General features: G+C 45.6%; 1 protein-coding gene across 2 annotated transcripts; it reads right to left on the bottom strand.

Annotated features, from left to right (window-relative positions):
- Nucleotides 1–704: 704 nt before the first annotated feature.
- LOC308478914 (Krueppel-like factor 15) lies at nucleotides 705–17185 on the bottom strand. 2 transcript variants are annotated; one of them, XR_013987358.1, is made up of 4 exons: nucleotides 17067–17185; nucleotides 11132–12172; nucleotides 3340–5373; nucleotides 705–3128 (listed from the first exon to the last, which is right to left on the bottom strand). XR_013987358.1 is itself a non-coding variant. In XM_081009106.1 (3 exons), exons 2-3 carry the CDS (start codon nucleotides 12067–12069, stop codon nucleotides 5193–5195), a joined length of 1119 nt encoding a protein of 372 aa, XP_080865232.1. In that variant the 5' UTR covers nucleotides 12070–12172; nucleotides 17067–17185; the 3' UTR covers nucleotides 705–5192. The 2 variants fall into 2 exon arrangements, 1 of the variants encoding a protein (XP_080865232.1); XM_081009106.1 differs by having other exon boundaries at nucleotides 705–5373.
- Between the last annotated feature and the right edge of the window lie 8267 nt (nucleotides 17186–25452).

The following is a 25452-nucleotide window of genomic DNA, read 5'->3' as shown; positions in this document are numbered from 1 at the left end:
CAATCTGCATATAAAATGGGACAATATCTTCTAAACCAGGGGTCAGCAAACTTTTTCAGAAGGGCCAGTCCACTGTCTCTCAGACCTTGTGGGGGGGCCCGACTATATGGGGGGGGGGTGATGCAAGAGCACCATGAGCCCCAGTGGCTGCTTACCTATGTCTTTCGAGCGGCAGGGACTGGAGGCGGAGGGACAATGAGCGGCACGCTAAAGGGCTCTGGAAAGGGGCTGTTTAAAATGGCCGCTCGAGCGCTGCTGCTGCTGGCACCAACAAAGCCCAGCCCCCTTCCTCCTATAGGCAGGGAGGGAGAAGCCGGGAGGAGGGAGGGAGGAGGCAGCGCAGTGAGAGGGGGAGGGAAAGCATGTGCGTACTGGCTATCCATGCCGTGATTCCTGGACCGTCTGCAGGCTGGATTCAGAAGGCAATTGGGCCTGATCCGGCCCGCGGACCTTAGTTTGCCTACCCATGTTCTAAACAGTCAACAGTACAGTGCATGTGTATTATGTGCCTCACTTGCCTTGTATTCTGCCTGTGGTACATTTGCAATGCCACACCTTCCTGAGCTGCCTTTATATGCTAAGTCACACCCCTGGGCCCACCCAAAGACATATTCACAGGTCTAGGCCTATTTTCCCCTATGAAATGGTGGAGGTTATGAGGAAAATTGTGACATGTGAGTTCCAAGTAATTCTGTGGAACAAAATTGCATATAACTGACCCATACTTTATTGTAGGTAGCTGGAAACCACACAGCGGTAGGTTTTTGTATTGCCTCCTCCTCTAGCACTTGCATAAATACAGTCAGAGCTCTCATGCATCATGTAGCAGCCCAAGTGCAAGACGTCTCTCACACAGGAGCAGGATACAGCTACTGTGTGAAGCCATACTCTGTCTTCCCTATCCAACATGTATTAATGTAAATATTTTTTAAAAAAACAAAAAACCAGGCAATTTAAACAGACCTCAAGAATTGCAGCCTTGACAAGTCTGGCACAGATAGCCAAGCGTGCCTAAGTGCACCACATCCCTTGTCTTTGCTTGAAAAACTATTGCTGTCAGCCAGGCATTCCTTTCTTTGAAGCCCAACTTGCAGGCATCTTTGTGAAAGTAAGAATTCACTCCCGCCAACGCCAAAAAAAGGTCATCATGCCAGTTTTATCACAGTTCTTTATCCCTTTAAATCAGGGTCCAGGAACCTTTTTTTTTTCTTTCTGCAATGGGTTGTATTCCTGTGAAGATAATATCACAACATGCCAGCACCTTGCTGAAGTTAAAGCAGAGTTCTTTAATGAGTGCCTCCCTGGAAACCAGATGTACACTGCCTAGGGCTCCATGATGGAAGAAAGACAAATTATAAGCGTCATGAACAAACATAGAACATATTGGCAGCTGAATGTTGGTAGTGGGAAGGGCTAGAGTTAAAAGTAGGAAGAAGTACCCTTCCTCTGTGGTTCTTCCCCTACCCTCTCTCCCTCTTTCATTCAATTTTCTCTGTCTGTAAACCCCTTTCCCCCCTCCTTGTCTCCCAAATTGAAATTGGGCTGAGGGCATGTTGCTTGCCCCTGATTGAACTTATGTTATATCTGAAGATACTTGGGTTAGCCCATCTATAGGTTGATTCAGGCAATAAACAATGGTACCTGCTATCTCAGGTTTGTTAGCCCAAGGTTGTTATCCTGAGCTAACCGCCCATCTGCTTAAATGATAATCCAGTCTGTTTTCCAGCCATCCTTCCTTGTGGGCTGAATTTAGAAAATCACTGTGACTGGCAATCGACCTATGAAACTGTGAACTGTTAATGACTCTGGTAGTATTGACATGATGGTGTCATGCTAGGATGAAAAGGAAGAAAATGGGGATTCCAGTATTGCCATGGATTGTGGACTCTCTCAACTTTCAGCAACCTCTGATTGACCTTTTGAACATGTACTTTGTTTACACAGCCAAGAAGTTAATCTGAGGCCAATGTGAGATAAAGGGCTTTTATCACAGGATGACTGATGGATGCCTAAAAAGAGATATTTATATGAAAACTAAGAAAAGAGTGAGGGCGGGGAAGAATCACACAGATTGCCAAACCTCATTTTCCTTTCCGAGAGGGAATGCAGCAGTTGACAAGTAACTCTGTCAGCTATGACGACTGATTCAGTTTGTTTTTCTTTACTGTGACATATGCAAATATATTTGTCTGCATGGCTGGGCATGACTCCTGGATTTCTGCACCTGTGAGCACAAGTTCTTTTTCAGGGCTTTAAATAGCTAGAATTGTCATAGCACAGTTTCCCGTAGGAGGTGCTTTTCAAACATCCTTTTAGACTAAGTCGATATTGCCAACAAAAGCTCATTCTGTGGGAGGAATAATGGTGACAGAGCTTCTTTAGATGTTCATTTAGAGCCCAGTTCAGAGCCTGAACATTAGTACATGCTCTACCTTGAAAGCACATTCAAACCACATTATTTCCCTCAAAGAATTCTGGGCACTGTAGTTGACCCCTCTCAGAGTTAGAATTCCCAGCAACCCTACAGTGCCTATGTTTATTTTATTTTTATTTTTTTTGAGGGAAAGAATGTGCTTAGAATGTGCTTTCAAGGTATAGTGTGTGCAGATCCAAAGAAGGTAATGTGAGATAATGAAGCTGGAGAAAGGAAAGTTATTTTTATGTATAGAAAGCTGGAGCAAGGGAAAGAGAAAGAGGTGGTGTATGAGTCACTCAGGCTGGCACAGACTGGAAAAAAGAAGGTGCCCGCAGGGGAAGGAGGCTTGAATAACCAAGGCAGGCAACAACAAGAAGCACGCTTAACATATGTATCTCAGAATCAAAACACTTCCAAGTAAACATGTTTGAGAGCAGGCTACTAGACTTGCACTTGGTAAGCTATTGTTCTCAACTTCTGGCAAGAACCATTGCATCAAAACAGGGTGGAGACACATAACAAACAAGGCATCTTGCCACATAGGTTCAAGACACATGAGCATTGGAAGCTATTTTATACAGAGTGAGGCTATGAGTCCACTTAGCTCAGAAATGTCTACACTATCTGTGGCTCTCTGGGGTCTCCACCCCTACCAGGAGATGCCAGGGATTGAACCTGCAACCTTATGCATAACAACGACATAAGAAAAGCCCTGCTGGGTCAGTCCAAAGGTCCGTCTAGTCCAACATCCAGTTCTCACAGTGGCTAACCAGATGCCTGTGGGAAGCCCACAAGCATGGCCTGTACACAACAGCAACCCTCCATCTTGTGATTCCCAGCAGCCGGCATTCATAGGTAATACTGCGTCCAACAGTGGGGGTAGAATGTACCCATCATGGCTAGCAGTTACCACCCCTGGCCACTGAGTATGCTGGCTGGGACTGATGAGAGTTGGGAGCCCAGCAAGTGGAGCACCACAGCTTCCCCACTCCTGCTTTAAGGTGCTGCACAACTCTTCATCGTTTTAACTAAAGAAACAAATCATCAGGTGGAAGTTGTCATAATGGCTACCACAGGGGACCTGGTAAAGGTAAAGGGACCCCTGACCGTTAAGTCTAGTTGCGGACAACTCTGGGGTTGCAGCGCTCATCTTGCTCTATAGGCCAAGGGAGCCGGTGTTTGTCCGCAGACAGCTTCCAGGTCATGTGGCCAGCATGACTAAGCCGCTTCTGATGAACCAGAGCAGCGCACGGAAACACCATTGTAGACCTGTGTTAAATCCCCACCCAGTCATGAGACTGACTGTGTTGGGACTTGCATCAATCACTCTCTCTCTCTCTCTCTCTCTCTCTCTCTCTCTCTCTCTCTCTCTCTCCAGCCCTGAATTCCATGGATGCAAGGTAAGTTAAGCAACCTGAATAATAAAAGCAAAACAAACCATAATGACAGCTCTGGTGGATTAACAATGATCAAAATAAGTTCAAATGAAAGGCATGTGAGGCATTTACAGTGCAATGCTATAAATGTCTTCTCAAAAACAAGTCCATTGTATTCAGTGGGGCTCACTTTCAACAAATTGGCATAGAATTGCAACCATAGGCAATGTGTGCAATACTTAAGGCTGTACCACCAAACTTCATTCAAGAATGGGGAATCTGTGGCCCTCTGGCTATTATTACACTTCAACTCCCATCAGCCCCAGCTAGCATGACTAACGGCTAGGGATAATGGGAGCTGTAGTCCAGCAATCCGGAGGTTCCTCATTTCTGCTTTACAGTCTGGGGCAGACTCAGGACACTCTTGTTTGCCTTATTTCAGAGGCAAATCAGATTACATTTCCCACCATCGATTAACATGTGTACAGGTTAGGTCTTGGGCCCCAAGTCCCATTCTCAGGCATAAGCGGTGTACAGCTCACAGAATAAACATTTAAATTGGGGCTATAGAATAACAACTCACAGTACTCAACAAAGCAATTTGTTTTCCTAAAGACAAACCATTACGCACCACACAAATTACACTGAATGCCATGAAACCAATTTGGAGTGACAAAATATGACTTTAGAGAGGTATAGTCTGAAAATAAAGACTTGGGAAAATATGATTTCCTGGTACTGATATTCGAGCTCTGAACTTTGAGATTTGCCATTTTAGTGAATATTTCACCTGTAATTTCATTGCATTGGTTACAGTTTCAGAATCAGTGGCTGAGTGATCAAGCAGGATGCTAAATCAGAAGGAAATGCAAAAGAACCCACACCCACCCATTCCAATACTGTTCTATGTGTACACCACAGGAAAAAGCATTAGAAATGCCTAAACCGCAGGTGGAGAACCTGTGGCCTTCCAGATGTTGTTGGACTCCACCTCCCATCAATCTCACCAAGCATGGCCAATGGTCAGAAATAATGGAAGCTGTAGACCAACACAGTCTAGAGGACCAAAGGTTCTTCCATCCTTGGCCCAAACAGTCCATATTCTAAAATTCAGATCTAAACAGTGAATCTCACCCTGCCCACCCCAACATCCTTTATTGTCACATATTTCCCACAAACTTAATTACAAGTTTTACAAGAGTTCACAAGTATCAGAGACCTGTTTGGAGGCAGGTCCTGATTGAAAGGCATGTTCAGGTAGAAGCAGGCTTTGGTCTTCCCAATAGACTTTACACAAGTCAATTCCTTTCCTCCCTTCCAAACAAAGCCGTCTTTTATATTTGCATTTGTCATCTCACTTGGGCAGGAATTATTTTCTTGGCAAGGCAGGAAAAGCAGAGTCAGCTATGACCACAACCCTGAGCTGTCCGGATTCCCAAACTGAATGACCCTTTGTGGATCTTCATGTGTTTGGATAAGTGGTCACTGCGGGCAAATTTCTTCTCACACACTTGGCACTGGTAAGGCTTGAGTCCAGAATGGGAGCGCTTGTGGCGAGAGAGCTCATCCGAGCGGGAAAACCTACCAGACAGAAGAAGAGATGTTTACTGCACAGTTGTGTGAACCAAGGAGGTTGTTCTCACCAAATGGCTTCACAAGCAGTCAAAGCAAACTACAAGAGAGGATTCTGGGATATAAAGCAGATTTGTCTAGCAGATGCTGCTCTAGTGTGACTCTCAAGAATCCAGTGTCTATTTCAGAAATAGAAAAACATGCTCCCTACTCACATTTCGAAACCGCAAGATGCTAGAAAGTAGCTTCTCTAGACATGAATCTTTGCCACTTGGAAACAGACAGGTGCAATTCATTGGCTTCTGGTGCATTGGGACTATAGGTCATGAACCACTCTTGGGCTCAGACAGGGCAGCGATGGCACAACCTGATGGTCCTTCAGATGTTGTTCATCTTCCACTCCCAGCAGCCCCAGCCAGCATGGCCAATGATGAAGGTTGATGGCAGCTAGAGTCCCAACAGCTTGTGAAGGGTCACAGATTTACCATCTCAGGTGAAAAGGATAATGTAGTAGAGTGAGATGACTAGGACTTGAGAGCCCAGGGTTCATAAAGCTCACTGGGTGAGGTTGGGCCAGCCACAGTCCCTCAGCTTAACCAAACTCACAAGGTTGCTTTGAGGACATGAAGGGGTCAGGGAGAACTATGTATGTCACCTTGAGCTCCTTGGTGGGATATTAAGGTGATAATAAATAAAATATAAACCTCTCAAAGGTGCACAAAGACAGAGGTTTAATGGCCCATTCTTGTCCCTTTATTCTTGTGTACCACTGACATTCTGTCTGTCTCTCTCCTTCCCACCCCTTATTGGTTCCTTCATTTCTTTTCACGTATGAACCAAGGCTGACATGATGTAGAACAAAATCAGCCTTCGACAAGAGCAGTAAGCCTTAAAACAAGTTCAAGGAGTGCCTTCCAACAAAGGAACTCAAAGACCTTGACAAACAAAGGTCTTGATTAACAAAGTCATCAAGCTTCTGTGAAATACTGTCTCTCTGTTTGGAGTGAGGAAAACAAAGACGAAGAAGGAAGCACAACTTGTCCAATGTTACATAATAATTCAGGAACAGACCAGACATGATCTCACTGACAATCCACTCAGAGTCACATCAGAAACAACCCTGGACAAGATTTTTTTTTTTTAATTGTCAAAGGGCCTTGATTGAACCAAAGTGGTGCCATTGAGCGGGGAAATGTAAGGGAATAACTTTGTCTCTTTTTCTAATCTCAGAAAGACTTATGGGCAGACAAAACCCTGCAACTTCAGATCGTGAGAAATAGCTCATGACTAAGGATGATTAGAAATCTGTAACTAGGAAATAGTGCCTGAAATCATCCCATCCCCCACACCTCTTCTCTCCCAATCCCTTTTCTTTCTAGAAGTCTTTTTTGGATGAAGAGCAGAATAAAACACTTTCAATGAATATATCACATATTAAAGATTTTGTGCATGCACATACAACATACATTCTTGCATTTGAAATGGTATGTGTCCATCTCACCCATGAGTACATGCCACTGAATTTGGCAATTGGCAACAGATCCTCAGGGCGCATATGCAGATAGGTTATATGTTTCAAATATGCCAGTACATGTGCAGCCTTTGAAAACAGTTCAGAAATCCCAACTGGTACACTGCCCTTTCATAACTTTCTGCACCTTGTAAAGGCAAATATACAATTATGAAGGAGATCTCACAGTCACCAACCCTAGAAAGAAGGAATCCAGTTGGATCATCTGCTTTCTCAGATTCCCTGGATGACCTTGGGTAATCTACTCAGTGGCAGTTATGAGATCTACTCTAACCCACTGGGCTACTGAAAACTTATTTAATAAAAATAAAATAAAATTTTATTTATATCCCACCCATTTTGCCGGGTTTCCCCAGCCACTCTGGGTGGCTCCCAAAAGAATATTAAAAAGGCAATAAAACATCAAACATTAAAAACTTCCCTAAACAGGGCTGCCTGCAGATGTCTTCTAAAAGTCAGATAGTTGTATATTTCCTTGACATCTGATGGGAGGGCAATCCACAGGGCGGGTGCCACAACCGAGAAGGCCCTCTGCCTGGTTCCCTGTAATCTCACTTCTTGCAGTGAGGGAACCGCCAGAAGGCCCTAAGAGCTGGACCTCAGTGTCTGGGCTGAACGATCGGGGTGGAGATGCTCCTTCAATCTTATTTAAAAATCTAGAAAATACAAAGCCGGGGTGGCTAACCTATAACAGCCATCCAGGTGTTGCTGGACTACAATTCCCATCATCCCTAACCATCCACCATTGTAGCTGAGCCTATTAGGAGTTGTAGTCCAGTAACATATGCAGAGCCACAGGTTCCCCATTGCTGATATAGGAGACGCATACATGCTGCAGGAAAGAACTAAAAACCGTGCATTCTCAGTGACCCAGACATATGGTAGAGTCATTAGATGGGCCCATCCATAATGTCCACAAAAGAATGTGGAATCAGAAGCTTGTTATGCTCACTGACTCCTCCTCCATTTGCAGCTCATATCGAATGTAGCGGAGAAGTCTGGTTTTATAGAGCACTGCAGAGATCAAACAGATTCCTAATACATTTACCAGAGCTACAAGGGGGAGAAAGAAGCCCCACTGAGTTCACTTTCTGCAGTTAAGCAGGGATACATTCCAAAGTCTCAGGTCATTACAGCCAAAGAAGCTGGAAGGAAGCAGATCAGCCAAGATCACACAGGACCCCCTTGAGAATGATTCTCAAGGAAACAGTAAATTCAACCCTATATGTTATTAAGGATTTCAGGTTGCTTGAGAGGAGCAAATATGTGCAACCCTTGCCTGGGGGCCTGTTCTAGTCCCTGCCCTTCTCCCCTGTTTGGTACCCTTGGAAAATGCCCTCCGTATTTTGGAAACAATATCGATATTTTACTGAGCTCCTCTTTTCACAAGATGCCCTGAGCAATGGCTGCAAAGCCCCTGCAAAGTCTGGCAGCTGCAGGTTCACTAGGAGCAGCCTCTTCACATTTGGAAAGTCCCTGCCACCAATGCCACGACAGCTGGAGGCTTTCAAATTTTAAACAAAACCATCTGCTTGAGGAAAAGGTACAAGGGGCAGCATGGGCAGACATGAATGCAATCCCTGAAGGCTTTGCCACTTCAGCACATCAGATGTATTCCCCATGGGAAGGATCAGCAAAGAAGGGAACCTATTAAAAGATGGAACTCCTTGCCACATGACTGTCCTGAGCTTGTACCTAGACTATCAGCTACACCCTAGCAGGTCACAGAAGTCTGTAAACTGCGGTTAATCTACTAATGGATTTAATTCTGGGAAATGAAGAACGATTAAGGTGAAATTATTCACAAAGCTGTTGAAAAAGAATGGTGGGTTGCACAATTATAGTGCATGGGGAGGCTAGTGCAAGGACCCTTTTATTTTCCTCTCCCATCAGGGAAGAGGTCCTATGCCTTCGAACAGTTGCAAGATAAGCAAAAATGCAACACAGGAAGCCTTTCCCCCGTACAGTGGTACCTCAGGTTAAGTACTTAATTTGTTCCGGAGGTCCGTTCTTAACCTGAAACTGTTCTTAACCTCAAGCACCACTTTAGCTAATGGGGCCTCCTGCTGCTGCCGCACCGCCAGAGCCCGATTTCTGTTCTTATCCTGAAGCAAAGTTCTTAACCTGAAGCACTATTTCTGGGTTAGCGGAGTGTGTAACCTGAAGTGTATGTAACCCGAGGTACCACTGTACTGCTAATAAGACAGACAGCCACCTTCTACCAAATCAGACCGTTGGTCCATGCAGCTCCGTATTGTCTACAACTGGCTCCAGGGGTTTAGGCAGGGGTCCTTCCCTAGGAAGCTGGGAACTGAACCTGGGCTACTTTCCATTGAAGCATGTGCTCCGACACTGAGCTATGGCCTTTCCCCCAAAGAAAATAAAATCATAGCAATAGCAACAGAAGAGGAACCTGGTGAATCAGGTCCATGGCCCATCTAGTCCAGCATCCTCTTCTCACAATGGCCTCCCAGAGGCCTGTGGGAAACCCACAAGCAGGACTTGAGCACAAGAGGGCTCACCCTCATTGTATTCAGAAGCATTACTGCCTCCAGCCATGGAAGCAAAGCAGAGCCATCATGGCTGCTGGATAGCTTTCTCCTCCATGAATTTTCCAATTCTGTTTTGAAGGCATCCAGTTAGATGGCTGTCTCCCAGGGGAGTGAGTTCCATAGTTTAACTATAATAATAATAATAATAATAATAATAATAATAATAATAAATTTTATTTATACCCCACCCTCCCCGGCCAGAGGCGGGCTCAGGGCGGCTAGCACCAATAAAATCACAGTAAAAACATAATGGAGGGAGGGGAGAAAAAAACCACAAATTAAAAGACAGGTTAAAATGCAATTTAAAACGCAGCCTCGTTTTAAAAGTAGCCGATAGATCAAGACCATAAGGGGAGGGAAACATAAGGGTCAGACTGAGTCCAAACCAAAGGCCAGGCAGAACAGCTCTGTCTTGCAGGCCCTGCGGAAAGATGTCAAGTCCCACAGGGCCCTAGTCTCTTGTGACAGAGCATTCCACCAAGTCGGGGCCAGTACTGAAAAGGCCCTGGCCCTAGTTGAGACCAAGCTAACCACCTTGCGACCTGGGTCCTCCAAAATGTTGTCATTTGTGGACCTTAAGGTCCTCCACGGGGCATATCAGGAGAGGCGGTCCCGTAGGTATGTGGGTCCTAGGCCACATGCACTGCGTGAACAAGTACTTTCTTTTATCTGCCTTGAATCTTCCAACATTCAGTTTTATTGGAGGTCCACAAGCTCCAGTGTTAGGAGAAAAGAAGAAAAACTTTTCTCGAGCCACTTTCTCCATGATATGCATCATTTTATGAATTTCTATTACATCACCTTTTACTTTTACTTTTTTCTGTTGTTCCATATTCTGCAACCTTTCCTCATAGATAAGTTGCTCCGTCCCCTTGACCAGTTTTGGTTGCCCTTTTCTGAACCTTTACCAGCTCTACAATATCCTGTTCAAGGTGAGGCCACCAGAACCGTATGGAACAGTATTCCAAATGCAGTTGCACCATAGATATGTATAACGGCATTATGGTATCGGCAGTCTTATTTTCAATTCCTCTCCTAAAGATCCCTAGCATTATCATTTGTGAGCTGCCTGGCAGTCAAAGGAGGAACAGAAACCTTGCTGAAGAAATAAAAGAATAAAGTATGGCAACAGTGCTGTGTATGGATCAGTCATTATCTGACCAGGGATGGAAAAATAACATGAATTGCTAATTAAATCCCATCAGTGAAAGATTCATTCACTGTTGACTAAATATGAGATTTGTTTGTTTTCATTGGAATTGTTTCCTTTAAAAAGACACAGGTGGTGATATTAAAAAGCAGCAATGATGATCACCGATATTCTTGAACAGCTCCAATCCATTTCAGCAGAGCTTGTAGAGAAATGTCTAGTGGGTTGTGTCCAGGACGCATGTATACTTCCGTTCAGGCAATACATTTTAAATTATTTCTCAACCAATACGTAACCTTGGAATCCTAAACACACTTGTACAGGATTTGGGAGTAGGCCTTGCTGAACACAATGGGACTGGTGCCTGAGAAATATACATGATTGCACTGTTGGCTGGAAGTACTACGGTAGTTTATTCCAGTAGTTAAGTGAGCCTATCTGATCCCACAAAGCTTTCATTGAGCAACGAAGTTAATTGTCAACTTTAACAAAAATAATCAAATAACCAGGCCGTTTTTATTGCCACACACTTACCTCCAGCCACAGTTGGGCCAAGTACAGGTGTAAGGCTTTTCTCCAGTATGGCGTCGGAAGTGAGCCTTGAGGTGAGAACTCTTAGTATACATCTTTGTGCAACCGGGATGTGTGCACTTGTGGACTCGGATGACAGGAGGGGAGGCTTTGGGGGCCCTGGCCTCCACATTCTTCACGCTTCCAAGAACTCCAGGCCTCAGTGTCACAGGCAAAGGGGCTATCCGTACATATTTTTGTTCTGTGCCTGTTGAAGGGCTTTGGATGACCTGGGGAAGAACGGTCAGGCTCTGCCCTTGCATTCTGATGACCAACTGAGCCACCCTAATACCACCAACAGGGCTCTGGGTTGGCGAGTTGCCTTCACTCGCTTGGTTGGGCTGGATCTGAAGGACAACTGGGACAGTCCCCACAGTCCCTGGGTTGCCTGTACCACCAGAAACTACCACTCCTGACTGAGCAGAGCAGGAAAGGCCTTCATCCGGAACAGCTACAGGAACAGACTGTTCCCCGGGGCTGCCCAAGCTGATCTCAGACTTTCTCTTAAGCTGTCCTCCTGCCTGCTGCTTGTCATTCAGCTCATCTTTGAGAATTGCCATTTTCTCATTCAGGAACTCCTCAATCTCCTCCAGTGTAGGGCTAAAGTCCCGGGAGAGTTCCGGGCAAAAATCAGGAAGTCTGAGGTAGGCTTCGTAGATAGTGGTCTGTGGTTTCTCCCCATCCTTCTTTACCTTGGACTGCGAAACACCCGTCTCTGATGTGCAGATTAAGTTGGAGATAGCTGATGGGTTAGAAGCCTGCTCCCCGCTGCAGTCCTGCAACAAATTCAGTGGTGGCATCTCATGCTTGAGAGCATCTGCAGCGTTGGCTAACTGAATGGGAGCTGAAGCCGTCAGCTGACTTGAAGCAGACACCAGTTTGCTATGATTTACTGAGACCATTGGTTTGCCGCCGCCTCCTCATAAAAAGATGTATTGATCGCTGTATATAATATAACTATTATGTCAACGAGCTGAAAATTATGAATATTGGTTATAGATCCACCTGCAGGAAGACAACCACAAGGAGGTTCAATTTAAAAATAGTAATACAGGGAATACAGAACACCTGAAGGGATCTATATACTACTTTGATTTACTACTATAAACTGATTCAGTGTTAAAAAAAAAAACACCACTTCTCCTCCCCCTTTTAAAATCCTTATTTTGAAAAAAAAGATAATACAAATTCAAATTTGCAAGAATCTGTTTGAGAATCCACCCGTTGTTTGAACTCTAGCCAGCACACAGTGCATTGAATGCACTCATTCAGAACCATCTGGAAGGATGTGCCCTAAGGGTTTAACAGACTGAAGAACAGAGGCAATTTCTTTAATGGGGTCCAACTCAAGGCCTATCTGCCAGGGCTCTTTCCCACTTGAAAGCAAGAATGTAGTTCTTTGAAACAAAATAAGGCCTGCATCTGATAACCGAATCAAAAGAAATATTGGTTAACCTCAAACAGGTCATACTATGGATTACAAAACTATGTGGTAATGATAGACAGGTTTGCCTGGGAAAAATCGTATTTGTCCCATTAGCAGTTTCTCAATTTCACCCAAAGTTAGAAAGGGTCAATGTGAAAAGCATTCCAAAAAACAATGGTTACCTCAGATTCTGTTCCATGTCTCTCTTCACACTTACATCAATATTAGTTGTGATGGGCTTGTATTGGTACACCGTGCTTTTCTCTGGGGGTACACAGGGGTACTCATACCCCTAAACATTTTGTGAATCTAACAGGAGAAGAAACTTCAAAAAATTAAATTTTTAGTTTCTTCTCTAGCATGGTTAATTGTCAGTTCCATTCTTATCCCCTTTGGCAGCTTCCTTTCCTTTCTCGGTGTTTCCCAAGTCTCACGGAAGTGAGAGTACCCCAAAACATTTTTTTAGGAAAAAAAGCACTGGGTACACCCTATATGTTTAAGGCAGATGGCTTCCAGCAAATCATCCTGGGAGCTGTAGTTTCCCCACTGGGAGCTGTAGTTCATCCTGGGAGCTGTAGTTTCCCCGCTGGGAGCTGTAGTTCATCCTAGGAGCTGTAGTTTCTTAACATATTGCAGTTCCCAGGATTCTTGGGCTTTAAATATATGATGTGTATATAGCCAAAGGGGTGTATGGGATGTTAGGGAAGGATTGTAAAATCTGGTGGGGCGTACGTTTGCTCCTTCTTGGGCAGTTTCTCCATCTTTGGTCCCCACCCTGCACTCAGCATTCACCTGGGCTCCTGAAAGCTGGCAGCATGTGACAGTGGCTACACCCCAGGAAGTGGTTTCAGCTGGCTGTCTAAACCAGGTGTGGGTAGCCGATGGGTCTCAAACCCTTGATGTGTCAGGGACTTCCCCCACATGAGAAGACAGGCTCCAGGGGACTGAATGGATGAGACCAATAGTGGGTTCAACTGTCAGGAAGGCAGGTTCTGCACGTGCTGCAGAGGGGAGTGAGAGGCAGATGGTCAACCTGGGAAGGAGGTTTCCATCTAGGAGAAGGAAAACTCTCACCCTAAACCTCCACTGCCTTGCAAGATATCTTTGAGAGAAGAAAGGGCTAAGGAGTAAACCCTACACAAATCGGGAGTGAAGTCGCTACAATGGTTGGATGATGCCCTCTGGTAACTCCTGCAGCCCAGCTGGTGCCAAACATACTGATCTGCTTTCCTTTGGACTACATCAGCAAGGCTGAGTGGAGCGGTCTTGTAGTCTGGGCAGCCCAGGACCTCCAAACACATTGCCCTGGCTTGCATCCCAGGAGATCATGCATTAGCAAGGTGCCAACAACATAGCCAAAGTGGGGAGGAGGTAACCCAGACTGGATCAAGAGAACCCACAGCCTCTGAGAGTGTGAAGGCATGAAATTCCTTCAGCTTTGTCCATGCTGCTCTTTGCCACTGCTATCTTCTCATATTGCTGAAAGCCCCGCTGGAGATTGGGGAAGCATTCTTCAATAAACACACCCAGCCTTTAAGGGAGCAGCATTTAAAGTATTTCAAGGTCTGCCAGCGGCAACACAGGGTCAAAGACCTGATGTTGCTCAATGCATTTCATAACCCCATTCACAAGATTGGAAGTGCCTCTTGTCTTGCTCCCACACTAGATCAACACCTACTCCAGGTGTTTACAAAGGACAGAATGGGAGGAACCAGCCTCATTCTTAGTTTCCCCTCCCTCTAGGAGTGTTTGGTAGCAGGCTTTGATTAAAATTAAGTCCAGAGGTTGTTGAATCTTAATCATTCCATGTATGTTTCCCCTACAAATCCACAACAAAGAAATAGTAAGAGCTAGAGACCTGACCATTAGTTTTATACAGGCCAGTTTTCAGTCGACACCATTCATTTTTCACTGATAAAATGTTTCCTGTTTGTAATTACATGCCCCTTCCTTCCTTTTTTCCTTAAAAAGGTGTTTGTTAGGGCTTTTCGCGTATTAATGTTCTGGCAGGTGGTAAAGAAAATGAACACTGTCAAGGCTCAGTCCCACTTTATTTTAAGTAGGCAGGAAAGGTACATTTTGTATTTGTGGGAATTTTGCTACAATCCATTTTTAAAATCTCACCTGTGTTTTAAAGTATCCTCACTTTATCTTTAATGGGCTACACATTTATTTTGGCACTGTAATGGCCTTTGTCTATATACACAAAGTTGTGTACAATTATTTTGGATGTTTGTGTGCATTCCCAAGAACAAACAGTCAAATGAAAACTGGATGTGTGAACTGGGTTTAGATAAAGGTATAAGTAAAGTTTTGTGAGCAGAGTTAAGGTGTGCTCTGCCTATTTTTGCCAACAAACATAAATTATTATTTTTTATTCTCAACTTACCAAACTAAACACTGAAAAACAAAATAGCCAGTTAGATCTTTTAATTAGTGTCATGTCTCTATCATATTTTTCCTCTTTAATCCTCTTGCAACCTGAAGAGCTATAACCAAGATCACTACAATATGACCTCAGTTTTTAAGTTCTGGGATTTTTCCACGCTCCATTTAGGAGAAGAACCACAGCTCAGCGGTAGAGCACATTGCTTTGCATGTTAAAATTCTTGAAATGTTTTTAAATGTTTTGCTTATATTTCTTACTTTACTTTTAATTGCATAATTGTTCCACTTTGGTGTCTGCCACCCTGGGCTCTTTTGAGGGGACAAGTGGGATAGGAACTAAATATATAAAAACATCTCCATTCAAAATAACCATTGTAGCAAGTGATGGGCAAGGCTCTACGAGGTCCCGAGAGGCTCAGGACCAGCTTTCGTTGTCCTTGGCCATAATACAAATAAAGGATGGCGCATGAAAACAAAATAAGGTACCCCCCCACACACAAAATGATGCATCGCCACACATGTATATGACATACAGCCCATAGTCTCCACTCTCCAGTGATCTACTTTCATACTACTTTCCCACCCCTCAGCTCCCAGCTCTAATCTAAAACTCATGACCTTACGCAGATAATTGGAGAGAGGGGTGCCAACTTGAATAAAATATTTGGGGGGGGAGCAGGTAAGCCCCACCCTGCATACTTGATCACATGATGCACACACATCATTTGACTGACAATGCCGCCTCAAATATTTTGGCTGAATGGCTGGCCGCCTCAAATATTTTATGTGGGGCCTCTGCCCCTCAGAGTTGGATCCTCTGACTGCCGAGAGATTTCGAGAGTGGCGGTTGTTTGCACCCCCAATGGAGGCAGGTTTCGCCAGCATCTAGATATGCCTCTGGCCTGGGCAATGGTTAAACACGGGGTGGGGGAGGTAGAAACCCTGTGAAAAGTGTCTCACTCCAGCAACCACCGGGCTTGGGGAATGGAGAAGGCGGGGCCGAGCTTCTCCTCTGCCTATTTGTCCCGATCAGATACTGAAGGGCATAAATAGGAACCGCGCAGGCCACGCGCACCCTGCTCAGTCGGAAATCATGCGTTTGCCCGGCGCAGACCACCCCGTGCAATCGGGCAGCGCTCTTGGCACCGCCGAGCTCATGCGACTTGCCCTACGGAGAGGTGACGACGGCACCCTCCCCCTCTGCCCTCCCCATTCAGGGCAACCTGGAACCCCGCCCTCCAATCAAGCAGCAGGGGCAGGCTTGCCGTCAATCAACGGGTCCTCGCGCTTCCCATAGGGCGGCGCAAGGCTGCATCCCGCCCCGTTGCCACTGTTTGTTGAGGGACCTGCGCGTCCGCCAGGCAGCCTTTTTTTCGCTCCACGCGATTGCAACACGTCTCCCTTGCCCTAGAAGTTGAGCGTGCTTGGCCGGATTCCCGCACTTAAAACCCGATTGCATCTGTCAGCGGGGAGGGAGCGACGCGCATAGTCTGCATTTCTGGAGTAGCGCTTTCACAGGGCGAAGATCGGCTGGAAAATCCGCTCGTCGTCCAGATTTCCCTCCGAAGGTCATGGGACTCAACAGCAAGCCCGAAGTTAACTTGGCGCGCGAGATTCCACCCCCCGCCTTTTCCCCCGGGCTCCAAATAAACTCAAAAAGGGCGGATAAAAATGAGAATAAATCTACAGGAAGATACGCCTCCTGAACTCGAAAGATTTCAGTGGGAGTGATTGGGCAACGTCTTTTATCACATTCATCAACAAGCACATCACACACCTCGATTAGCCGGGCAGGTGAGCCCAAATTTCCATCCCCGCCACTCAGCCAGTTGTGATCAAACTTCTTAGCTTGGGAAAGGGCGCGTGCGCTGAACAGGATGGGGCAAGTCAGGCGCGCCCCAGCGATCCCTACACTTAGTGCCCCTTCCCCACCAGGTCTCTAACTCGGGGGCAGAACTCCGCCGCTGGCTCGCTCCAGGCGCGCGCGCACCCCATCGACCCCATCCCTTTTCACGGGCCGTATCCCGGGGGGGGGGCGCTTATCTTGCACCCCCGCACCGGCTCGGCTGCTCCGCTCGCCCTTACCATCGCCCAGCTGCCAGCGACGTCGCGCTCCTTTCCCTGCTGGCGCTCGGTCTGCCTCTAGCGCTCTTGCCGCTCACATGACGCGGGGAAAGTGCCAGCTGGAGCCAAGGGTGCCGCCCCCTCGAAGGCTTGGCTCCATCCTAGCTGCCCCATTGGGCAGGCCGTCTCAGGGGCTCGCCTGCGTCCCGGAGAACCACGTGGCGGCCGCTTGCGGAGAACACGGCCCGGCGGCGCGTGGCTGCAGAGAGGGGCGCAGGTCGCTAATTGGACTTAATGCGCGCACGTGTGCGAACACATAACGTCACCTGATCGTGTATTAGGTCATTTACTTCAAAATGCGATAAGCTGTCCGTCTTGAGGTCGGAGACCTAGCTTATTTGGCTCATTTGAACTGATTTTAAGCTTATAATGCCATAATTAAAAGTTGTGCAGCTGTTGGGTCACACAGCTTGGCATTAATTAAGGAACACGTCTGTGGACACATCTGCAAGAGCTGTTTATTAGGGTCGGTATGGGTTTCATTGGGGGAAGTCCTTCCCTTGCTCAGCTATGCTGAAATCCCATCAGAGAATGAAGTCTGATAGCATGCAAACCTTCTGAATCATGGCAATATATTCTTCAATTTAGTTATATCTGTGTTTCTCAACCCGGTGTGTGTGCCTCCCCAGATCTAGGTATGTGAAGATCGGGGTGCATGTGTTTCCAAAAAATATGTCCAATGTAAGTTAAACATTAACAATATTTTAAAAAACAAATGAATGAAATGTTATACTTAGATGGTGGGAAGATCATCTGCAGTTTATTATATGATCTGCACATCATACGTATTTCATTAAATTTATATTCCACTTGATTCTAGAAACTAAACAAGAAAGCCTCAAAGTGGTTCAGCATTGTATCACGAGTTGTGTGGTGTACAATATACACAGCACAGCATGGTGCCGTAAATTGGTCACATGTTTATTGGTGCTGTTCATTTCCATTAATTTTGAGAACTTCGAACATACCATATGCTATTGCTATTGCATATCAAATCATCAATTTAAGCCTTGCCAGAGCATCTCTTATGTGATTCAACTTCCAAATATGATTCCAAACAATTCGCTTGGATTATGTGGGGTGGAAGTATGAGGCCATCCATATACCTCACCCTTCCTGGTAGCCTTCTAAAACGAATAGCCATGGGGTCATCACAGTGTGGTGTAGTGGTCAGAGTGTTGGGAGCCCAGTGTTTAAATCCTTACTAGGCCACGAAGTTGACTATTTGACCTTGGTCTAGTCAATGCCTGTCAGCCTAACCCAGCACACAGGGCTGCTGTGAAGATAAAATGGGAAGGAGAACTATGTATGCCACCTTGAGCATCTTGGAAGAAAGGTGGGATATAAATACAAGCAATAAAAAAGGGGTGTGTGTCAGACCCTCTTTGGCATGTGCAGCTTTGAGAGAGTTCTCACAAGACCAGCCCTACCATTAGGTAGGGCAGGGTGGCTGCCTTAGGTGGCAGTCACTGGAGGGCGAGAGCTAGTGGTAAGGTGTTTTGATAACAGCTGTGAGTGCTCTGCACCTCTTAAATAAACTTGCTGTCCTCACCTGATGGTCCAATCAGTTTTTGCATGGGAGTTTGGGGCATGTGGCCTACCAATTCCCTTCACCTCAGGCAGCAAAATGTCTTGGTCAGGCCCTGGTCCTATGCAAACTGGCCTCAGTCTGGAAGGCTTCCTTCTGTGTTAGGCCTAATGGGCAACAGTGCTGTAATGTAGGGCAGCTACAATGCCTGAGTTCATTGTGAGAAATTTTAAATGTTGTCTCTAAGACTGCCCAGTATGGGGGGGGGGGGCAAGGGAAGAGGGCAGCACCAGTGGGACTTAGTGTCCTGGCAGTTGCCCAATGATGTTGGCTGCGGATGCCAATCCTGTCCTTTCCTCTCTCTACACCCCCCCCAGTGATTTAAACACTGGGCCAAAGGGATGTGGAGCCTGTGGCTCTCCAGATGTTTCTGAATTGCAATAATTTCTAGTCATTGGTCATTCTGGGGCTGATGGGAGTTGGGAGTTCAACAGCACTGCAGCATGTCTACTGAGGAGTAAGCTCCACTGAGCTCATGAAGACTTACTCCCTGGTAAATGGGTGCAGGACTGCAGCATAAACGGCCTTCCGCAAGCCCCCTCTCCCCTTGCAGTGTGGGGATAATCACAATGCCCTATCTTAACAGCGCTGTCTTAAGGATTATGGAGACAATGTGTGTTAAATGCTTCAAATAGCAATATTTTAGTGCTAAGCAGCAGCAGCAGCAGAAGAAGAAGAAGACAGGGCTTGTCTATAGCAGCTTTCCCCAACCTGTGATGCTCCCAGACAGTCACTATTTTCAGGTGGGATTCAATCACATACCATCAAATTAAGGTTGCACAAGTAAAACTGATTCAGAGCTCTTGCGCAACAAACCCACTTCACCAAAAGATCCATCTTTTTCCTATAAGTAGCAGCACAGAGGGGAAATGCAATGCAACGTAATGGAATAACGGTTTGAGTGATGTAACATCATCCAGCACCCTTGCAAACCTGGTGGGAACAAATCGGGACGAATGCTCAATGAACAGCCTTCATCCAGAAGGAACCCTAATGTTCTCTAGATGTTGGAATACAACTCCCATCTTCCCTGATCATTGGTCATGGTGGCTGGGGCTGGTGGAAGTTGGGATCCAGCAACATCTGGAGCAGAGGTAGTCAATGTGGTCCCTTCCAGATGTTGGCCTCCAGCACCCATCAGCTCCAGCCAGCATGACTAATGGTCAGGTATGGCGGGTGTTTCCGCCCCGATCTGAAGGGCACCAGGTTGGGAAAGCATCCTGTCAACAGAGGACTGCTATGTCTCATGCCACACATGACAGGATGAAATTCTTTAATTCATTCACCATGGCAGTTGTACTCTCTCATCCCTAGAGCATGATCCGGCATGATCGTTACTATTACCCCTTTTTCCCCAGAAGGCTTTAGGTGCTTGCATTAACTTGCAGATAATTAGCTTACTAGGAATGGTAATGAGAAGTTGCCATCGTTAACTTCTCTTCTGCAGGCTGACAGCATGCCTGATCTTTCTTTAATTTATTTAGGGAACTGCCCAGATTTCTGCCACAGTGAAATTGCATGTTTTAACAGGTAGTGCCCCCAAGGCAGGGAACAGCCATGAGTTTTAATGGCCTGAAGCTTTTACTTTTGGCCCATTTTTTCCAAGGCAGTAACTTACAAGCAGTTGCTCTATTGACATCAATGGGACTAAATAGGCTGAAGCAGTTTTATTGTTGATATTGTGGTTTTTGATTTAGTTGTTGTTGTTGTTGTTGTTGTTGTTGTTTTTAAAAAGTAAGCCACCCTGGGAATGTCAATTGAAGGTGCAGGTATGCAGACAAAGGGCATATGAAATGCAAACAAAATAATAGCATGACTGTGATATTAATGAAATTAAGAAGATTTCAATAGTAAACATGAATGGAATGCTGATGATTATTTTGAAATTTTCTCACCTGCCCTATATGGCAGGGGTTTGGACTAGATGACTCGTGGGGTCCCTTCCAACTCTACAACACCGTGATTCTATGGCTGTAGGTTTTACGGCATGTAATCATGTAGCCTGGGGCTGATTCTCGGTTTAATGTATCAAATTCACATGGTGAATACCTGTATGACACAAATAATTCCTAGGGGTGCCCCTTTTGCCATCCTGCAAAAGGGGCACCCGTTGAATTTGTGCCTGCCAATCTGCAACTTGGAGAACTCGCAACTCCAGCATCCCCAGCAATTGCCATCCTGCAAAAGGGGCACCCGTTGAATTTGTGCCTGCCAATCTGCAACTTGGAGAACTCGCAACTCCAGCATCCCCAGCAATTGCATTGCGATTGCACAGGCATTGCCCTCTGCAGAGTACAACTTTTCTGTGATGCTCAGCCATGATGTGTGGGAATGCCGGGGAAGAGATAAACAAAGGCCCTTGAAGAGGGCTTAGAAACTTCCATTAATTCAAGGCTGCCAGCCTGGCAACATGTCTTGTCAATATGGTGCTGGTGGGGACTTCCCTGGTGCCCTATCTGCACTACAACATTTAAAGCAGTATCATACCACTTTAAACAGTACTGGTTTCCCTCAAAGAATCCTGGGAACTGTAGTTTGTTAAGGGTGCTGAGAGCTGTTTGGAGACCTTTTCCCCCTCAGAGAGCTACAATTCCCATAGTTCTCTGGAAAAATGGTATTGGCTGTTTAGAATCTGGCAACATCTTGAGGACCACAGTTCCCCACTCCTGCTCAGGAAGGTGTTTTTTGTACTTCTGAAAACCTTGGGATGTTCCTGAGTCTGCAGCTATTTTTATCTCGTGTACTGATGATGCTGCCGCCTAAGGACCCACAAAGAGAACCAAGTTTGCTGTTGTTATATTTTATTATTAGTTACCCTTGAGGCTTTGAAGAGGAGTGGCATATGAATCTGTTAAAGTAATTAATTAATTGCTAACCATCCAGAATAATCAAAAAGTGGTGTAGTGGCTTACTTAGACCGAGAGAAATGTATAATTATTCTTGTATGCCAGAGAAACAAGGGAAGGAGCAAAGACACCATTACAGGTTTAACAAGCTGGCAGCAGCTTGTTCCAGAGTTGGACTTGCTGATCACTAAACTGGGATTTATGACCAAAAGTTTAGTAACATAGAAGGGACTGATGCACTGACAGTAACCAGAGGACTAGCTGAAATCCACAAAATAAAGGGACTTCATCGAATGTAAAATCCTAACCACAGTGCTTCTTTCTAGATTTTACAACATCTTATAGCACCACCTACAGGACAAGATGTGTATCAGCCTCAGTTTTTGATGAGTTGAAAAGTCAAAAACGCCTTAGTTAAAAAAGCAAGGCCACCAGCACTGGAGCTGGCCAGAGCTCCTGGCTGAACATAGCACATAGTCATCCTCCTCCCCAGTTCATCTCAACAACCCTGTGGGGTAGGATAGGCTGAGATACTGTTACTGGTTCAAGGAACTACTCTGTTGGCCAATGTCCAATATATATTTTAAAGTAAAAATACTATAACAAGCATATACTGTAGTAAACATAATAAATCTGAGGAGATTTCACCCCTCCCATATCCAAGAATCTCCTGAGGAGTCTGCTGATTCTCCAGAGAGGAGGAGGCGTGTTCTGCTCTCTACTTATTCAGCTCCAGCACCAGAGTCAGTCAGTCAGTCAGTGTCAGGGAGAGAGAGAGAGAGACTGAGTGTTAGAGATCGTGTGTAGAGATAAGGTTGCTGCTAAGAGCAGCTGCAGACACTCAGTGCAGTGCAGCATTCATTTATGCTTAGACCTATTTAGCTCTGCATATAGTTGTATAATAGTTGTAGATAGAATAAAGAAGATATTCTACAGAGCTGCTCTCCGAGTTGTTTATATACTCTGCTAGACTCTGCTGTACTCTGCTGTGTGACGACTGTCTTCTTGTTGGAGTGAATCCAGTGCTCACAACTCTAAGCTGTGAGTCCACAGCACTTTGACCTGTTCCTGTGCAGAAGGTGGTCTCTGGAAGTGCTACCCAGCTGGCCTAGCCCAGTCGGGGCTGAAGTGGATGAGTCCAGTTGGTGGCACTGGCTCAAGGGCGATGCTGACAAAATCTACATAACTGGCTGGTCACCTCCTGTCTACAAAAGATATTTTTAAAACATGACCACCTGGGTCTAGGTGCTGACATAGGGCTTGTTTGCTTCTACCCCCATAATCTGCCACTCTCTGGATACTAATGGGGGGGGGGAGCTAGACTGTGGGACACTGGACTTCAGCCTGAAGGTTCAGCACTCACTTTCCCCAACAGGTAAAGGTAAAGGTAAAGGGACCCCTGACCATTTGGTCCAGTCGTAACAGACTCTGGGGTTGCGGCACTCATCTCGCTTTATTGGCCGAGGGAGCCGGCATACAGCTTCCAGGTCATGTGGCCAGCATGACTAAGCTGCTTCTGGCGAACCAGAGCAACGCACGGAAAAGCCGTTTACCTTCCCACCGGAGCGGTACCTATTTATCTACTTGCACTTTGACGTGCTTTCGAACTGCTAGGTTGGCAGGAGCAGGGACCGAGCAACGGGAGCTCACCCTGTTGCGGGGATTCGAACCGCCGACCTTCTGATCGGCAAGTCCTAGGTTCTGTGGTTTAACCCACAGCACCACCCGTGCCCCAGCAGGTACCTGTTGCCAAAGGAAGTTGGTCTGCAACCGAAGCAGTGGAAACAAACCAGATTTATTTCCAAGCCTAAAGTTGCATGGGCCTGTATCAATGGGTCGGTTGCCAAATTTCTCTTGGGCTGTTCCTCCTTTTTAAATGCTTAAATAAATGGAAGCATACCCCAAAGGAGTCCCTCCTTCCATTTCTCAAAATCATCATTTATAGCTGAGATTTCCCCCTAATTTAGATCTAATTACTACTGTTAAGTTTATTCAACAGCATAGCATTCCACGCTTTAAGCCGCTCCTCAGCCAATGGCTTGTTGTTGTTCCACTAATTTCTTTAATTGCTTTGAAGATATGCTCAGCTTTTGGCAAGATAAATGCTACACTCCCAGCATACAGGCAGCTAAGAGCTTATTAGTGACAGCATCAACTAGGGAGGGAAACTGTACATTTTCTTTATACCCATTGGCATACAATACTAAAAGGTAAAGGGACCCCTGACCATTAGGTCCAGTCGTGATCGACTCTGGGGTTGCAGCACTCATCTCGCTTTACTGGCCGAGGGAGCTGGTGTACAGCATCTGGGTCATGTGGCCAGCATGACTAAGCTGCTTCTGGCGAACCAGAGCAGCGCACGGAAATGCCATTTACCTTCCCACCAGAGCGGTACCTATTTTTCTATTAAGACCTTAAAAAAAAGTGTTAAGTGCGAAAATACCTGTTAAAGCAGAACCCTTTGCACATACTCATCTCTACTAGTCTATATTATATCTAGTACTACATCCCCTATTCCCATTGTCTTCTATATTTATCAGCGCTGGGATATTTATCAGGGTTACCATACTAGATAAGTGTTGGTCAGATTTCTGTCCATAAAGCCTTTATTTTTGCAACCAGATAATCAAGGGTCTGGAAAGCAAGCCTTATGAGGGAGCTGGGTATGTTTAGCCTAGAAAAACAGAGACTGAGAGCAGATCTGAGAGCCATCTTGAGATATCTAAAGGGCTGTCACATGGAACAAGCTTGTTTTCTTCTGCTCTGGAGTGTAGAACTTGAACCAATGGATTCAAGTTACAAGAAAGAACGGAGATTCTGACAAAACATCAGGAAGAACTTTCTGACAGTAAGATATGTTCAGCAATGGAACGGACTCCCTCAGGAAATTGTGGACTCGCCTTCCTTGGAGGTTTTTAAGCAGCGGTTGGATGGCCATCTGTCATGGGTGCTTTAGTTGAGCTCCTTCATTGCAGGGAGTTGAACTTAAGATGACCCTCAGAGTCCCATCCAACTCTACCATTCTATGATTTTATACTTGCAAATTCAGAAATAGCCTCAAAGGATGATCCCTCAACTTATTTCTTTATTCAGTGTTGCAGTAGAAATTAGGTTAATATAAGATCTCAGGAAGAAAAATAATTCACCATCCTTGCCTCAGCAAATTCTGGGTATTTGTAAGAGAGGCCAAAGGTTGTTTTCTTGAGGCAAACATGTTTTGATATCTTCTACTTCCCTTTGTCTTGTTCTGTTTGTGTACACTTTTGCCTTTTTGATATTGTGCCAACAGCTGCATGACAGGCAGCAATCAGTGGGTGGCTTTCTCCCCCCCCCCCGGCATGAATATTCAGTGGTGGGTAAAATTTAAATCTGCCATCCCCCCACATCCAATGTAGTTCTCTGGGAAGCCTGCTAATGGAATTCCATATAGAAGCTTTAGCAAAGAAAATACTGAGCTCAGTTTTTCACGTGTGTGTTTATATCAGTGGTGGGGAGCTTCTGGCATGTGGGCCAATTTGTGGCTCTCTCTAGTCTAGGCCATTCCTTTTCTCTGTAGGCCACACCTTTCACTGCCCCTGCTCAGTGACTTCCTTGAGCATCTTTGCCTGGCTGGAATGCATCTTTGAACTGTGTAATTATCCTACTTACCTGGATGAAGGCTCACAGAATCATAGAATTGTAGAGCTGTCTGGCATGGCTTGTTTTGGAGGAAACCCATGCTGGGGCTTAGTAATCACAGCATCCTTTTCTAAGTGCTTAAAGACCAACTGTTTTAGGACCCTTTCTGGTATTGACATCAAGCTATAAGTTGGTAGTTACCTGGATCTTCTTTTCCCCCCTTTTTGAAGATGGGGAGAACAGTCCCCAGGGAGCTCATCTGTTCTCCAATAATTCTCAAAGATCTGAGATTACA

The sequence above is a fragment of the Podarcis pityusensis genome, assembly GCF_964106645.2.
Source record: "Podarcis pityusensis genome assembly, chromosome: 6".
Lineage (NCBI taxonomy): Eukaryota > Metazoa > Chordata > Lepidosauria > Squamata > Lacertidae > Podarcis > Podarcis pityusensis.
This window is presented reverse-complemented; position numbering and strand designations above follow the sequence as displayed.